Source organism: Molossus molossus, unplaced genomic scaffold (assembly GCF_014108415.1).
Source record: "Molossus molossus isolate mMolMol1 unplaced genomic scaffold, mMolMol1.p scaffold_m16_p_1, whole genome shotgun sequence".
In the NCBI taxonomy this organism is placed as follows: Eukaryota; Metazoa; Chordata; class Mammalia; order Chiroptera; family Molossidae; genus Molossus; species Molossus molossus.
This window is the reverse complement of record NW_023425344.1, coordinates 50,586,525-50,605,494: the sequence shown is the minus strand read 5'-3', so window position 1 is coordinate 50,605,494 and position 18,970 is coordinate 50,586,525. Positions and strand designations below refer to the sequence as shown.

The 18,970-nt window shown below is 34.9% G+C and overlaps 1 protein-coding gene across 1 annotated transcript in view; it reads left to right on the top strand.

The window, feature by feature from the left end:
- Positions 1-827: 827 nt before the first annotated feature.
- Positions 828-18,970, top strand: part of LOC118625381 (beta-casein-like) — a 36,853-nt gene continuing 18,710 nt past the window's right edge. The window contains exon 1 of the mRNA XM_036254367.1: positions 828-851. Within this exon, the coding sequence (XP_036110260.1) occupies positions 828-851 (24 nt within the window). The remainder of the gene's footprint in view (positions 852-18,970) is intronic.

Here is an 18,970-nt window from a genome sequence, read left to right as displayed (position 1 = left end):
TGGGCCGACACTCTAATCCCTGAGCCAAACTGGCCAGGGCTGTTATACATGTTTAATTATCAAGTTTCTTGATACGTGAAAGTGTCTTACCTCTTCAGATGAAGAAGAATCAGCTCCCTAGGTAAAAAAAAAAAAGAAAACAATGAACATGTCAATTTTATAGTTCTAGATTGAGTGTCAAAATGCACTTGGCTGCCACAATCATGATTAAACAAAATGGAGACAGGTCTTAGGCAGCGGTTACACTAAGCTAGTTGTTCCATGTTTAGGACAGAATGAAGACTAGGTTTAGGGTAAAATCAATTTACTACATTCCGATATCAGTTCACTCAGGTCCAAATTTCTTTGGTGTGATAAGGAAGAAAATCCTTTCACTGTTATCAAGAGAGTGAAATTGAGAAGTTATAATTTGGATTGGCTCAACACCAGATATGTTTTAAGTTGCTGAAAACATATGTAATTTAAATATCAATTACACAGATACATTCTGGTGTTAAGATGATTTTTTTTTTTTTGTTCTTCTTGAATGTTTTTCTTTTTTGCACTTGTATTTCTGTGTGTGCTTAGTGTCTCTGTGTGTGTATACAAAAGATTTATTCTAAGTCCTTAACTTACAGATGTAGGTTATTTTACAAAACATCCCACACAAAACCATTAAAACTGATAAAGCCATGTTTGAGAAATGCAAATGTGGTCCAGAACACAAGAAATAATAGACAATGTCTGAATAGTTACTGAGAAGATAGTCCTCAACATTTCCCGATATACTTACAATCATGGCAACCATGAGAGACATGATACAGGCGAAGAGGACAAAGATCTTCATAATGGCTAAGTCCTGTGAAGCACAGGTAAGAGGTCAGTACCACCTTCATTCCCACACTTTCACACCATTCATTGATCAAACCATCACCCTAAGCTTTGTGAAACAGTCTGAAATACAAGGGGTATTGAACCACATCTCCTGACATCGGGAACACAGGAATCTGGAGGGGACATTGATAAGTAAAGATAAATGCTGTGGTGTAGAAATACTGAAGTATCAAAATCCAGACAAAATGGACATCTTAAACAGACTGATGTATGGGGTTGAGGGGTTGGAAGATGGACATTTGTAACCTTGTGTTAATGCACTCTCAACCTTGTGTTAATGCATTCTCAGAAACCTGGTCCACCCAGGTGCATTGAGTGCTTCATTTGCATGTGAATAAGGTTTGTTATCTTTTGGCTTCAAAGTCTCTTCCTATAAAAAGCAAGAGACAAAGCTAGGGTGTATGGTTTTGCAGAAACGCCATCTCAAAGAAATAATTTACATAAATCTGCTCGTAACCTGCGGGTAGCAATCTGCAAATAAATGGGACTGCGTCCAAACATCTGGAGCATTTGCTCCCTTGCAAAGCTTCCCCTCACTCCAAACAGCGTATGGTTATAGTTTCATTTTGTTACACCAATCCCAGCAGGCCAAGACGGCACTGATGAATGGGTGGGGGGAATATTAAGGAAAATAAATAGGTAAAGCTTGTGTTAGATTATATAGAGTAAGAGAAGAGAGATGATATAGAATAAGTAAAGAGAATTTTTAAAAGAAACAAAAATGAGAGAGAAGACAGCATATAGAAATGAAATAGTTCACCAGGTAAGAAGAACAAGAATGGAGACAAGCTGACCATTTAGATCATTGTGATATTATAGGGGCCTTACATAGTGATATTTGGGGTTATGATTAAGGTAGGGTTTAAAGAAATATTAGGTTAGCAAAAATCAGTCAGGTATCTGGCTTGAGAATGATGGAAGTGGTATAAACCTAGTATTAAAAAATTAATAATAATGGATAGAGAAAACTCAAGTTCAAAAAAGTTTCAGGGAAAATATTTGTAGATACATTGAGAAGTACAATTTGAAAAATTTTTTAGTCTCTAAATAATCTATTCAATGAAATTACCCTAATGCGGGACTCTGAGATGTTTTTGTGATTCAGTATATACAAATGAGCTCAGTTCTGTTGCTGTTGTATAAGAAATAAAGGAGATTATTTATTTCTTAGTTATGGACTTCTAAATAAACACATTTTCAAACTGGAAGGTAAATAATGAGTAAAAGCATTTCCCCCCTGAATTTTAATAGAAAAGTAGAGTAACATTTTTTTTTTCCCGATTATAGAAGATACTATTTGTTTGCCTACTAACTCTAAATAACTAACATATGAAGCACAGTATGTGACTGATTATATTTCCCTTGTTCCTTATACACTGATTTTGCCTCATTGGTTTAAACTCAGGACTGTGTCATTGGAAAAATTGAGAAAATCATATATTTCTTGATTAAGTTTTTTTTTTTTTTAATAATCTACTACATCAAACATTCAGTCATGTTATGATACAAACAAGGATTCAGCTTTAGTGTTGTTCATACCTCCAATTTTATGGAAGGTAGAGGATTAAGAGAATTTCACAGAAACTGATCTTCTACTGATAGATACTCAGATGGACAATTTAGGATCTTTGAAAGAATAATAATAAAAAAACCTGATGATAAAAGATTGATATAGTATAAAAACTTTTTCAGCCAAATCACACATAAAATAAAAGTATGTTAAATAAAAGAATAAAACAAAATAGTCTGTTAGCAGTGCTAAATCATGCAGAAAATAAGAAACTATATTATAAAAAAAAACACTGAATGTAATGGAAAATGAATTCATTATGGTAACCTAATAACTTTGGTGAAGGTTAATGATATTTTTTAAATAATATGCACATTTGTAAAAAGAGAGTTTATATTACTCAGGAGATAATTTTCTTATAAAAGATAACCTTGACTTTTGAGTTAAAAGAAAAACTATCCACACAATGGATATTATATATTTAGTCAAGGAAATAAAAAGACATCCAGGACACCCCACCAACAGAAATATGGAGTGTATATCCCCCTTGTTCCATATCATTCTTTTGGTAAAATGCTTGCTGTCAGTTTAGAGGTATTACAATCCTGTCCTCAAATTCAAATCCTGACACAGAACCATCATGTCTTAAAATTGTTTTCTATGAGAAATTATCAATAAAAAATATATATTTAAAAAATGAAATACAGCTTATTTTAGCGAACAAAAATTAGAATAAGACATCATATTAGATTGTCCATGAACATATTACCTTTCACCCAAGATCAGAAGAGTTGGAGAAGCTGAAATTTCGAAGCCCTATGAGATGGTGTGCCTTCCTAGAGGACTGGTGTATTTATATACACTGAAATCCTCCGTTTGTTTTCCTAAATCATGTCAGTTATGAGATCATATTATAGAACTAAATATAATGCCCAAAATCTGTCCCCAAAGATACTAAAAATAGACTTAAGCTTTACAATAGAAGATTGTGAAGCAGAGTGACCAGGAAATGATTGCACCCATCACATGTTAATCCAGTGTTTGTCTAGGCATGCAAGAATAAGAGCGAAAAAAGTATGGTGCAGTGAAGCACGCGAAGAAATGAATTGAAATGGTAAAAGTGTTTCTATAGAATGACAGGTGGCCTATTTCAACAAACACCTGTCCAAGATGAAAAAACACTGTGCCCCAAATGGTACTATCTTACCAAATTTTACTGGTTTTGAATGTATGAGAACTACATAATAAAATTGAAGTCATTGCTTTCTCTAATGTGTCTCCTACAAATTATTAAAATGTACATTTACTCTACTGACTCTAGAATATTTTAAGTCTTAAGTATACTCAAATATTTTCCAAAATGCAATAATCTATTGAGTATTAGATAATAAAACAATTCTAGTGAACATAGAAACCCAGTCCTCTATGTCTCTCAGTAACTGGATGCATTATGTTTTGGTGTTGAATTTACTTCCTCTGTGTCTTTAGGGGCTCATATCCTCCTTGGGAGCCATATTTTAACATGATTCCACTAGACAAGAAGAAAGATTAGTTTTCACTAAATCCCTAGGAAAATTTATATAAAAATTTAGCTCTTTGTTACTGTTTGGATAATGTAATGTACTCAGGACTAAAAAGACAAAATGCTACATTTAAAGTTTAGGTATATTTTGTATCTGAGTCTATTGTTACTCAAAACATGGTTCATGTGACCATCAGAGTCATCATCACCTGAGAGCTTGATGGAAATACAAATTCATAGGCCCTCTCTCCAGGCATGTGAACCAGAATATAGGAGGTGCAGCAGCAATCTGACTTTATCAATATCTCCAGGTGATTCTTTGTGTACCACAAATTTTGATAAACTACATAATCGACTCATAAGCACATTATGCATCTATAGACTCGATCAGGTGTTTTAAGGAAATATTTGTTAGGTGAGACTTCTCTGATATATTTAAACAACTGCATTAGTAATTGTTATTCTCTAGGTGGTAAACAAAACATTATTAATGTTTTATTAAGGCAAATAGAATCCAATTCAATTTAAATAATTCTTATTCTCTTTTATTGATTTGTAGGCCTTGTAGATAGATAGTTGATTCTCAGTGCAAAACAAATCCAAACTCTAGCATATTCTCAATGGAAAAAATGTTATATAAGGATCAGTAAGTATTAAAATAAGTATGATTTAAAAAAATAAATCCTGCTTTATTTATTTTGGAATATCAAATGATTTTGTTCCTTTCTTTCTCTTTTTCTCTCTCTCTCTTACTTACTTGCCTCATGTCCTTTCTTCCTTCATTTATCTCTTCAGTGATTTCTCTTAAACTGTGTTACTAGTCACTGTTCTAATACATCTATGATATTCACAACCTACTGGACAAAGTGTAAGCTAGTGAGCCAAAGACACTAATAAACTACAACATCACTAAAGAAGCTGCCAGGTAATAAATATTTACTGATGCTAATACAATTAAAATCTTCAATTAACTCCCTCAAATTTTAGGTTGAGACACCAAAATGTAGGCATTATACCATACATCACCTTCTGCTTCAAGGTGATAGGAAGTGTGGGGATTATGTGTGACAGAAGGAAATAAGAGCAGGTGGACTCTAAACATAGCAGTAGCCTTTGTGTGTTACTTATGGTTTCACCCTCCATGAACAGTAGGTCATTTTAGAATATTGATGGACCAGAACTTGTCCTGTTATTTTATAATTAAGTAGAACAGGTATCATATAAGCTACAACCAAACACCATACTGTTTGAAAATGTCAGTGTTTTTCATATAAGGAAAAAATTAATAAAGAATGACTGCTTTATCACAATGTGGCATTAAAATGGTACTGTAAAGATGCAGTCTCTAAATGGGTATTTGATATTTATACTGGATTTCTCTCACCTTTCTCTTCCTCTTTCTCCTTTGCCTGTTTCACTTCTACTACAATGAAAATATGCTCTACAGTCTAAGACAAAACCCATGATGCTTATTTATCTAACTTAAAAACCAGTTTGTATTATATTCCTGCAGAGTCAGAAAAGAAATGGGCAAAAGACAGGACCCTTTGATAACAACAAGGAAATGTGGGAGAAAAATTGAGAAGTTCATTATAATCTCCTTGAATGGACAGAACAGCAGAAGAGAGGACAATTTCTGGGAAAGTTTTGAATTGTGGAAGCCAATTCAAAAGGTGAAATTTCAGGAAGGAAGCTTATAATTCATGAAAAAAATTTTAAAATTACCTTAGAGATTGCTCAATCTCCTCAAACTGCAATTACCTTATCTAGAATAAATATAATAAAGTGGGAACTAGATTAAATGAGAATGTATATAAATCACATTTCAGATAAAAATAAATATTAGGTATTATTCTTGTGTATCATCATACTGCTCATGGGAAATAACATTCTAATTTTTAATAACTCACTCAGGATGATGCAGGAAATGAAAACCAAACCACAGTGATACAACATCTTTAGAAATTATGGATCACTGGAAATTTATTGCTGGAGAGAAAAAGTTAGAGATATGATCAAACATAAATCAATTTACAGAAGAGTGAGAGTAAAAATTTGAAGGCAGTTATGCCAAATAAATGCCATTTTCTCTACAAAATAGGTGATTATTTTCCGTAATTGACATGGGTTCGTTGAATTAGATGCTTTAGAAATTAATGCTATTTTTGAATGGTTTAAAACAGGAAAGAATTAGAGGTATATGCCAAAAAACAACAACAAAAAAAAGATTTTGTAAACAGTATTATAGTCTATGTTTAGAAAACATAAATTAAACTTTTTTTCCCTATAGAATTGTGTGTCCTACATGGGATAGCAGTGTAAGTAAATTTTAGGAATTTCTAGGATTGAGATTTTAACAAGTAGGATTACTTAAAACCAGAGTTTCACAGAAGTCATTTGACTTATTGCCAGAATGTAGTAAGTGACAAACATGACAGCCTAGATCTAAAACAATGAAATAAAATTTAAAGTGAACAGAGAATATAAAAGTGCTCTGGCCTGTTTGGCTCAGTGGTCATAGCATCAGCCTTGGGACCAGAGGATCAAAGGTTTGATTTCCAGTCAAGGGCATGTGCCCGGGTTGCAAGTTTGATACCTGTCTCTGGTCAGGGTCATGCCAAAGGCAACCGATTGATATATCCCTCTCACACTGATGTTTCTCTGTCTCTCTCTCCCTCCCTCCCTCTCTTACATTCTATATAAAAATCTATGGAAATATATCTTTTTGCAACAAACAAACAAACCAAAAGTATATGAAAAGGTCAAGGGTTTGGAGGTTTCTGTAAGGTCAAAGTAAAGACAATATCATTGCTTTATCTCTTGTCTCCTTTTAAAATATAAGTGAAGTTTATACCCTCTTCCAATAACCTCCATTCCAAACCAAAGTCTAAACTTGACCTATTAAGCTTTTTAAATCTGTACATCCTTTTCCCTGTGGCCTGATTTTGTTCTTTCCATTTCATGCCTTCTTGTCTATTCAGCTGGTCTCCTTAAAAATTTTCAAACACTGCAAATATATATATATATATATATATATATATATATTAAATTGCTCTTGTTATTTCTTCAACTTGGGATTTTGTCCCTCTTTGCTCATCCCCATACTTAATTTATCTTTTCTTAAATGTCATGCTAGCAAAGAAAATGTTCTGAACTCTCATATTTAAAATAGTCTCTGTGCCCTTGCCCTGACACCTGACAGCCTTATACTGTTAGAGCACTTATCACCACATAAGATATATGTAGTCTTTTTACTTCTGGTTTGCCATTTCCAAATATAATGTAAGCTTCATGAGGGCAGGCTGTTTGTCTCTTTTGTTCTCTGCTGTGTCTTCAGCATCCAGAGCAGTGCTACAGCCAGGCACTCAAAAAATAAGTCACTCAATAAATATTTGTCAAATGAAATTCATTGGGGACACCACTAATGGAGGGCTATGGTGAAAAAGCTGAAGGGACAGCTGCCAGGATCCCTGTGCTGAGTCATTCTCCAACACTGCAGATGCTAACTATCTTGGGTTAAGCAATCCCCTCTGTGAAGTCTGAAGAAAAGCATTTGTCCCTTACTCTGGACCTTGTCTTGCACCACCCTGCAGAGTTTATGCCCTGCTGAGGATTCAGCTCCCTTGCCTGCAGGGATTGGCATGATGTATTCAAAATGATGAAAAGTCGGGACCTACAACCAAGACTACTTTACTCAGCTATCATTTAAAATTGAAGGAGGAATAAAGAGCTTCCCAGGCAAGAAAAAGCTAAAGGTTTTTCCTTTAGATTTATAACCACCAAACCAGTATTACAAGAAATGTTAAAGAACCTGCTTTAAGAAGAAAAGAAGAAGAAGAAGAAGAAGAAGAAGAAGAAGAAGAAGAAGAGAAAAAGAGAGAAGATATTGAGAAGAAATAAAGAAACACTGTTAAAAGAATAAAATGGCAATAAATAAGAACCTGTTAATAATCACTTTACATGTATGTGGCTTATATTTTCCAATCAAAAGACATAAGTTTAGTTGAATGGATAAGACAACAAGACCCATATATATGCTGTCTACACGAGACTTACATAAGAACAAAAGGAACACACAGATTAAAACTAAAGGGATGGAGAGATTTTTTTATGCAAATAAAATGGGAAAAAAAGCTGGAGTAGCAATACTTATATCTGAAAAATATAGACTTTAAAACAAAGTCTAGTTCAAGAGACAAAGAAGGACACTACATAATGATAAAAGAAGCAATCCAACAATAGGATATAAGCCTTGTAAACATTTATGAACCCAACATAAGTGCACCTAAGAATGTAAAGCAAATTAGATGGACATAAAGGGAGAGATTGACAGTAATATAGCCATAATAAGAGATTTTAACACCTCATTGACATAATTAGACAGGTCTTCTAGACATAAAATGAACAAGGAAATAGTGGCCTTAAAGGACACACTTTAGATCAGATGGATTTAAGAGGTATCTTCAGACTATTTTACCTTAAAGCAGCAGAATGTACGTTCTTTTTAACTACACATGGAACATTTTCTAGGATAGACTACATGTTGGTATACAAAGCAAGTCTCAATAAATTTAGGAAGTTTGAAATCACATCAAGCATCTTCTCTGACCACAATGGTTAGAAACTAGAAATCAATCAAAAGAAGAAAACTGAAGAAAAAAAAAAAACAACAAAAAAAAAAAACCACAAAAACCTCACAGACATGAAGGCTAAATAACATTTTACTAAACAATGAATGGGTTAAAAATGAGATCAAGAAAAAAATCAAAAGCTACCTTGAAATGAACTAAAATGAGAACGTAACAACCCAAAATCTATGGGACACAGTAAAAACAGTCCTAAAAGGGAAATTCATAGCATTACAGGTCCATCTCAAAAACAAGAAAATTTTCTACTAAATAATCTAACTTTATATTTAAAGTCATTGAAAAAACATCAACAACCAAAAAATCCCTAAATGAGTAGAAGGGAGGAAATAATAAAGATCAGAGCAGAAATAAATAAAATGAAGTCTAAATTAAAAAATGTAGAACATCAATTAAATGAAGAGCTGGTTCTTATAAAGATAAACCAGATTGACAGACCTTTAACTACACTCCTCAATAAAAAAAGAGGTAGGACCCAAACAAATAAAATCAGAAAAGAAAGAGAAATAAAAATGGACTCCACAGAAATACAAGGGATTGTAGAAGAATATTACAAACGACTATATGTCCACAAATTTGGGACAATCTGGACAAAATGGATAAATTCCTTTAAACAGACAATCCTCCAAAACTGAATCAGGAAAACTCAGAGAATCTGAATAACAGATTGCAACTAGTGAAATTGAAGCAGTAATAATAATAAAAACCTCCCAACAAACAAAGCTCCTGGACTGGATGGCTTCTAAGGTAAATTTTGGCAAATATTCAAGAAGAACTAACACCTATTCTTTTCAAAAAACCCATTAGGATGAAAGACTCCCAAGCCAATTTTACATGGCCAGTATAATCCTCATTCCAAAACCAGTTAAATATAGTACAAAGAAAGAAAATTTTAAGTCAATATCCCTGGTGAGCACAATCTGCAAAAATAAAAAATAAAATAGCTAACAAGATTCAGCAATAAATTAATAGAATCATACAACATGATCAGTAGGATTTATTCTGGGGATGCAAGATTGGTACAATATATGCAAATCAAGAAACATGATACACCAAACAAAATAAAGAATAAAAATTACACAATCATATTAATAGATGCAGAAAAAATTATTTTATAAAATCCCACATCCATTTATAATAAAAACTTTCGGCATAGTAGAAATGCAGGGAACATACCTCAGAATAATAAAGGCCAAAATATGACAAACCCACAGCCAACATCATACTCAATAGGAAAAAACTAAAAGTGTTTCCCTTAAGATCAGGAACAAGACAGGGATGTCCACTTTCACCATTTGTATTCAACATAGTACTGGATGTCCTAGTCACAGCCATCAGGCTTAAAGGAAAAATAAAAGTATCCAAATTGGAAAGGAAGAAGTAAAACTGCCATTATTTTCTCATGACATGTTACTTTATATGGAGAACCATAAAGATTCCACCAATAACCTGCTAGAACTTACTAACAAATTCAGTCATGTAGCAGGCAGGATATATAACACATGCACAGAAATCAGTTGTATTTATATACAGCAATAATGAACTATCAGAAAGGGAAACTAAGACAGCAATCCCATTCACAATTGCAAAGAAACAAACTAAAACAAACAAACCTAGTAATAAATTTAACCAAGGATGTAAAAGAACTGTATTTGGAAAACTAAGGAAATAAATGAAGTAAGGAGAGTACAAATAGGTGGAAACATATATCAGCTTTATGGATAGGAAGAATTAACATCAATAAAATGTCCATATAACCCCAAGCAATCTACAGATACAGTGCAATGCCTATTAAGATACCAGTGGCATATTTCACGGAACCAAGAAAGACCCTAAACGGCTACAGCAATCTTGAGAGAGAAGAACAACGTTGGTGAAATCACCTCTACCTTTTATCAGACTGTATAAGACAAGGCCATAACAATAAAAACAGCATGATAGTGTCGTAAAAACAGATATATAGATCAAAGGAACAGAATAGAGAGCCCAGAAATAAACTCATGCCTTTATGAACATATAATATTTGATAAAAGAGACAAGAAATGGGGTAAAGACAGTCTATTCACTAAATGGTGTTGGGAGAATTGGAAAGACAGGTACAAAAAGAAATGAAACTAGACCACCTTCTTTTACCACACACACACACACACACACACACACACACACACACACACACAATGGATTAAAAACTTAAATGTAAGACTTGATACCATGAGAATCCTAGAAGAAAAGACAGACAGCAAAATCTGACATTTCTCATAGCAATATTTTTTTCTATTATATTGCCTTGTCAAGGGAAACAAAAGAACTCGAGCTATATCAAACAACAAAATTTTTGCACAGCACGGAAACTACAAAAAATGAAAAAATAACCCACTGAATGAAATAACATTCACCACTAATACATCTCTTAAGGAGTTTACATTCAAAATTTATAAAGAACTTATACAACTCAACAAACACACAAAAACTCCAAAACAAAACACAAACAATCCATTTAAACTGGTCAAAGGACCTGAATAGACACTTCTCCAAAGAGGAATACAGATGGACAATAAACACATGAAAAGATGCTCAACATTACTAATCACTAAAGAAATGCAAATTCAGACCACAAGATGTCACTTCACACCTGTCAAAAATGTCTATCATCGCCCTGGCCAGTTTGGCTCAGCGGTTAGAGCGTCGGCCTGTGGTCCAGAGAGACCCGGGTTTGGTTCCCGATAAGGGTGCGTACCTTGGTTGCAGTTTGTCCCCGGCCCTGGTTGGGTCATGTGGGTGGCAACCACTCGATGTGTCCCTTTTACGTCGATGTTTCTCTCTCTCTCTCCCTCCCACTCTATCTGAACAAAATATCAAAAAGTGTGAGGTTTAGTCCTCGGGTGAGGACTAAAAAAAAAATAATAATAATGTCTATCATCAATAAATCAACAAAAAAGAAGAGCCAGAGAAGATGTGGAGAAAAGGGACCCTTAGTGCACTACTGGTGGGAATGCAGATTGGTGCAGGCCCTGTGGAAAACAGTATGAAATTTCCTTAAAAAATTAAAATAAAACTGCCATATGACCCAGTTATTCCACCTCTAGGAATAATATTTGAAGAACCCAAACACTGATTTGAAAGAATATATGCACCTCTCTGTTCATTGCAGTGTTATTTACAATAGCCAAGATTTGGAAGCAGCCCAAGTGCTCATCAGTAGGTGAGTGAATAAAAAAGCTGTGGTACACAATGGATACATTCTCAGTCATAAAAATGGTGGAAATCTTATTTTTTGTGACAGTATAGATGTACCTGGAGAATTTTGTGCTAAGTGAAATAAGGAGACAAGTATATGATTTCACTTATGTGTAGAATGTAATAAATAAAATAAACTAACAAAATAGAAACAGACTTATAAATACAGTGAAAAGACTGACAGGTATCAGGGTGTGGGTATTGTGGGGCTAGTTGAAAAAGGTGAAGGTATTAAGCAAAAACAAAACAAAACAAAAAAACAACTCACAGACACAGATAACGGTATGGTAATTACGAGAGGAAAAGGGTGCGGGGATAGTGAGCAGATGGTGAATGGGGGATAAATGGTGTTGGAAGGAGACTTGATGTTGGGTGGTGAACACACAGTAAAATACACAGGTGATGTATTATAGAACTGTACACTTGAAACCTATATAGTTTTATTAACCAACACATTTTTTACTTTTTCTTTTTTTAATCCTCACCTGAGGATATTTTTCCATTTATCTTCATATAGAATGGGTGGGAGCAAGAGGGAGAGAAAGGGAGAGAGAGAGAAACATTGACGTGAGAGGGACACATCAACTGGCTGCCTCCCGCAACACTCAGACCAGGGCTGGGGATGAACCGCAACTGACGTATGTGCCCTGACTGGAATTGAACCTGCGACTCTTTGGTCCACGGGCTGACACTCTACTGCTGAGCCAAACCAGCCAGGACAACCAACACATTTTACAACATATTTTATACAACAGTTTTTAAAAAAAGAAAATTTGACAGGCTTATGAGAAAGACATAGGTTTCTATATTCTATGATTCTTGATTAACTTAATTAAATTTTAATAGCTGCAGTTTAGATATAAAATATCATTTTATTATATTTTAATAATATCATGGAAAGAATTAAAATACTCCATCTATATAAATAAGGCAAAGATATCTGTTTTTATTCAATAATTTGTCAGAGTTAATCAGTTTTGTGCCATAGTGTTCAAAAGCCTGGATCATTATACCAATTCACACTATTTGTTCATTTACTTTCTCCTCCCAGAAAATGTTTTAGAAGTTATTAAGCAGTACTTCAAATATTACTCAGAAAATAGAGGATTTTTAGACCAAGCCCTATCTCTAAACAAATAATGCAAATTCTGACATCTCCAGTCTCCTCATCTCTACAGCTCCTTCAGAACACCATGTGGATGATATTAGTGTGTCTTACAGTTATTTTTTTTACATTTTTACCCCTATATTATACTCTTTATCCTGGTTTCCTAACTGCTTTCTTTCTTGAGGTTGTTATTTATATGGCTTCAGCTCTTACCTTTGTGCTTCAGCCAAATCTTACGCCTGAGCATTTCAGACCTGTCACCCAACATGGAAAAGAGCTCTGGATGAACAAATTCTGTTTATGAAAATAGTCCTAGAACATTTTGTTTGGTTATTTCTTGCTCCTCACAGAGGGTTGGTGGAATGTGCCCCTAGCGAGAACCGAACCCAGGACTCTCTGGTCTGCAGGCCGACGCTCAACCGCTGAGCCAAACTGGCCGGGGCCCAGAAGGTTGTTTTATAAAATTTAATGGATAAAATTTATATTTTACCTTATAAAATGGCAACTCAAGTTGTACATTGGGGAATCTTGAATTTCCTACATGCCCCTTTTCTACCTACTTGCCATTGTGTTCTGAGGCTTACCCCGTCAGTGGCACTGGTGTTAAGTCTCTGGATTTTCTACTTCTTGGACAAGCCTTTTTCTCTAGTGTAGTGCTAGTCATTTTCGTGATCTAGGTTTCTAATACTTTTTGGCCCAATAGAGTCAATAAGTATACTGATTAATGTAATTCAAAATTGGAGAAAACTTTCATAGTCATGCTGTATATATTGCACAGTATGTAAAGCATTTTGCCGAGAAAATGAAACCATATGTTGTGTGGGTAGGGCATGAATATTTTTGTATTTATTTTCTTAGAAATCACATAAATTTTTGCCTATGGCTATGGCAACTGAGAGTAGCCATGGCCCTTTCTAATTGGACCTACGACACTGGGCTTATTTGCTTTCATGGCTTCTGCCTTGATTAATATAGACATGGTTCAACAATCAATATTAGCTTAATGGTTGAAATAGACAATAGACATTGACTTGGTTCTTCTAAGCAATATAGAACATATATGACAATCAGAAGGGCTCCCCTCCCTGAAATATCTAGTAGGGTATAGATGCAGGTTACATTATAAAGGAATATGATTAATTATGCAAATACTTTATTTACTTGCTTTAAAAGGACATCTATTTGTGCTTATGTCCTGAATGTAACCATTACGCACAGTGTACAGAAAAAAAGAGCATTGTAAAATGAACAGTGTCAAACACAACCAGCCAAATACATCTATGAACATTTATCTCTAAAGAACCAAAAGAAACTTGATGATTGCTTTTGTAAATAAGCATATATTAAGTACTTTTGAGACCAGCTTCAGACTTTATTGTGGATTTGGGGCAAGACCCTGTTCCTCTCTTTGCGTCTCATTCCTTTCTTCTTACCAATCTCCTGTCCTTCCATGAACATTAAACATTAGCTGATAAAAATTCACTCACTGCAAAAGATATGAACTCAAACCTAAATCTCATTTTAATACGTTTACATAATTAGCAATCATTATTTGGTTTTCTAGATGTACTCTCTGCCCTAAAATCTTTTAGCAAATTCATCCAGAGAATGAAACGCATGTTCCTAAGGAGCACAGCACACTTTGCTCTTCATTATTGGACCTCCTCCTCTTTCTGTGTTTTAATTTCCATCTGCTCCCTGCATTGTACTTCATAACCCTGTTTCACTACTGTAGTTGTAGTTACTGGTTTTTAATATGCTAGACCCTATTCTTTTTTCCTTTTCAGCCCATAATTCTCTCTTTACCTTAGGTCAAAGCCTTCATCTAGCTTTAAGATCCTACAAAGGACTCAGGTCTTCATGAAGATCCTCTTTGCCTCTTCTATGCATCAGCTAAAATAAGCTAGGCATTTCCTTTGTGCCCATCACACCTTATTACAGATTTATTAAAATGTTTCTTACATTCATAACAAGTAGGCCTCAGATTAGTTTACCCTGAAGGTTTTGATGTCCCTGGGGACAAAAATTTTGCCATTTTTTATTGTTGTTTTCTTGGGAATTAGCAAGGTCTGGGCAAATACAGCCATTTAATATGGAAAGTGTTACACGGTTGACCTTCACTAAGCTTCATGTTTATCTATCTTCAATATACTGCATGTATGACTGTTCTTTGAATCTCGTCATCATCCAGAAAGACTCTTCTTTCTGATGCTAAAATTCCCATCTGGATAAAAAGCTGCAATCTGTACTTCTTGACATTGCTCACTTTGTTTAGGTCTGCGTTTGCCTTTTTTTCATTTGTAGTCATTCAAGCCTTTTCGGGGATTCTGGTCGATCACTCAACTATTGCCATCTCCTCCTTCCCGGCTCAATCAACACTTCATGAAGTCATTTTACACAAAGACATTCAATTCCCTGTCCCTACCGCCTAACATTCTCTTGATATTATACAGTAAACATCTTGGCATAAATCTACTTGGATAAAAAAAAAACAGATTTCCACCACTGTGAATCTTTCTATTCATTTTTATTTCCATGGTAACAAAAAAATATTACCTCTTCCAAATATCCCAGATCTGTGTTCACTTCCCTCACTGTCTGTTGAAACCTCCATCTTGCACCCCACTCGAAAGGTAAAACCATTTAATTTTAACTTTCGTATCCGGAATTTCAAAGTATGTATTAAATTTACTCATCTTCTCCTCCTTTACTCCATTCTCAGAAAAACGGGTACATTCTTTTGGTTGTGACACTGATCCTACTGGAACTTTCTCTGTCAACTTATTCCCCACCCTTTTGGTGTGTTTCAGCTATTTCTCACTACTGAGCACTTTCTTTAAGCTAAAAATCTCTGTCCTAAAATTACCTTTGTGTGATTCCAGTTGTTCCTATAGTCATAGATCTTATGCCACGGGTGTCCTTAGTTCTTCTTATAAAATCTCAGAAGAGTAGTGTTGCTATTTATTCCTCACTCATTATTACTTCCTTCTTAAGCTCTTGGAGTGTATCTCAATGGTTATAGTTATAATGACTCCATTTGTCCAAAAATTTCTTCTCTGTTTCATTTTATTTCATGTCTGTGTAGCATTTTTACTTTGCCTCTGCTTGTTTTTTTTTCTAGCTATTTATTCCTAAGGCTCTCATGACCCTCTACTCTATTCTCCTTGATACTCTGTATTTTGTCCTATTTCCTTTTGCTGTTACTGTCTCTGAATAACAGGATATTCTTATGTTCTCTTCTTAGACAATTTCTCTTTACACTTGTCACTTTTCCCTAAGGAATTTTAATTATTCTTTGCCAGATAAAATTTATTCCTACAGTTTTACTATGACTTCTTTGAGCAAAATACATATCTCAAGTTCAGAAGCATCCATGACCTGACTCCATCAACTCCCTGTAACAGTGATTTATACCCTATATCCTCTATGTTTCCTAAAATACAGACTCGATCAAACATGCTATATTACTGTTGAAGCACCTAGATCTCCCTCAGCCAAATTAATTTATTCCAATTTAATAATGTCTCAAAACTGTACTCATTCTCTCTATTTTTAATATACTTCTTTGATTTTTTAGAGAGAGAGGAAAGAAGATGGGGAGAGAGATAGAAACATCGATGAGAGAGAAACATCGGTTAGGATTTCCTCTTGCATGCAACACTGGGGATGGAGCTTGCATCCCAGGCATTTGTCCTGACTGTTAAATTGAACTAGTGATCTCTCCGTGCATGAGACACATTTAATCCACTGAGCAACACCAGCCGCGCTGTACTCATTCTCTTAAGCTCCAACTAGAATAACAGCTTCTGATAGACCAGCTCCCCTTCTTATAATCAGCAAAAGTGCCCATTCCTCCAATCCAGGTATAACAGATTATGCACATTTAAGTCCAAATGCTATATCGATAGCTAAATTTTCTTTCTTTCTTTCTTTCTTTCTTTCTTTCTTTCTTTCTTTCTTTCTTTCTTTCTTTCTTTCTTTCTTTCTTTCTTTCTTTCTCTCTCTCTCTCTCTCTCTCCTTCCTCTCCTTCCTTTCTTCTTCTTCCTTCTTCTTTCCTTCCTTCTCCTTCCTTCCTTCCTTCCTTCCTTCCTTCCTTCCTTCCTTCCTTCCTTCCTTTCTTCCTTCTTTCTTTCTTCTTTCTTTCTTATCATTTTTTAATCCTCACCTGAGAATATTTTTCTGTTTATCTTCAGACAGAGTGGAAAGGAGACAGAGGGAGAGAAAGGGAGAGAGAGTGAAACATTGATGTGAGAGGGACACATCAATTGGTTGCCTCCCTCACAACTCCTACCAGGGCCGGAGATGAACTGAAATTGAGGTACATGCTCTTGGCCGAAATTGAACCAGCAACTCATTGGTCTGCGGGCCGATGCTCTACCAGCCAGACCAGCCATAGCAATAGCTAAATTTTATTTAAAAATTCTCAGCAGGTTAGTATGTGGACATTGGATATGTACTGGTAGAAACACAAGTACTCAGACAAATCTGGTTTTAAATAGTATCTTTGCAATGAACAAATAATATGGATTTTGCAAGTTACTTAATCTATTGGTGCCTCAATGTCTTCATCCAAAATATGGAGTGAAAGCTATCTCATGATATTTTTGTTCAGGTCATACAAGGTAAGTCCATGAAGGCCACAATGTATGGCATAAAGTTAGTACTAAATAAGAAAAAAGAATAAAGCTCTTCTAGTTATTATACTTGAATAGAGGTACCAATAGTTATTAGATAAATAAGTCTCCATGACGTATTATAATACTTTTATAACAGACTTATTTATTCATTTAAATATATTTTTATTGATTTTTTTTTTTTTTTAGAGAGAAAGGAAAGGAGAGAGAGATAGAAACATTGATGTGAGAGAGAAACATTGATCAGCTGCCTCCTGCGTGCCCCTACTGGGGATCCAGCTCGCAACCCAGGTATGTGCCCCAAACAGGAACCAAAACAGACTTCTTAGTGCATGAGACAATGCTCAATCCACTGACCACACCAGCCAGGACTTTCATACAATTTTACCCAAAATTTTTGCTTATTGCAGACATCCAGATTCCTTCTTTTGAATGTTTCTTTACAGAGTGAGGCTTATTCTTCTTGTATACAAGATGATGGTTTTAAGTTAATGATTTATTGTTCCCAAATCAAGTGGCCCTGAGAGCTGAGAAATTTGACTGCAAGATGAAGCCACTGTCATGGACTTGTTAATTTGACATTTTTCTCCATTGCAGCATAAGAGCCCAACAACTGCTCAGTTAGCAAGCAATTGTGGCCTTTGTGAAACCCCTGTGTATCTCTGGTGCTCCTACAGCATTTCCCCACGACGGAGATCTTCAGGACCCACCGAGTGCTAGAGACCTAATTGTGTCCTCAGTAAACTGGGCACTGAGCCAGAATGTCATTCTCTTCTAGTGATTGTCTTCATAGTTATTAGACATTTGCATTTCCTGGACACAATTCCTTCATCAGATGTGAATTGCTCCCTTGTTCAAGTGCCCCCCAGCATTTCTGGGGACAGGTATGAGGCAGAAATCATCTTCTAATTATGCTGAATTCTTAGAATTAAAACTCATTGTTGATTTTTTTTCAAACCACAATATGCCATTGAATACAGTGTATAAATAGCCACAGAAACAGACAGACCACCATCCACTTAGCTCTTCGTTCTCGTCGGTCCTCCACTTTGGAAAAAAGGTAAGAATTTCAGATATAAATTGATGCATCTCCCTTTTTTGCTTTGTTTCAAACTCTATTGTGATATATCAAGAAAACAATTGTTTAAATATAGTCTTTGAAACAAAATTATTTAAAGTAAGGCTGACTTTATTTTTGAAACTTGTGGTAACATAGTAAAGTGTCTATAAAGAGTTGGTAAAAATTAAAATGACTATGTAAGCTTTATGAGTTCAAGAAAATGTACTAACAGTGATAACTATCTTGTTAGTATAAAGCTTGTTTACAGACCATATTAAAAGATTTATTTTCTGGCACTGGCTGGGTAGCTCAGTTGGTTAGAGCATTTTCCCAATATGCCAAAATTGCAAGTTTGAACCCTGGTCAAGGCACATACAAG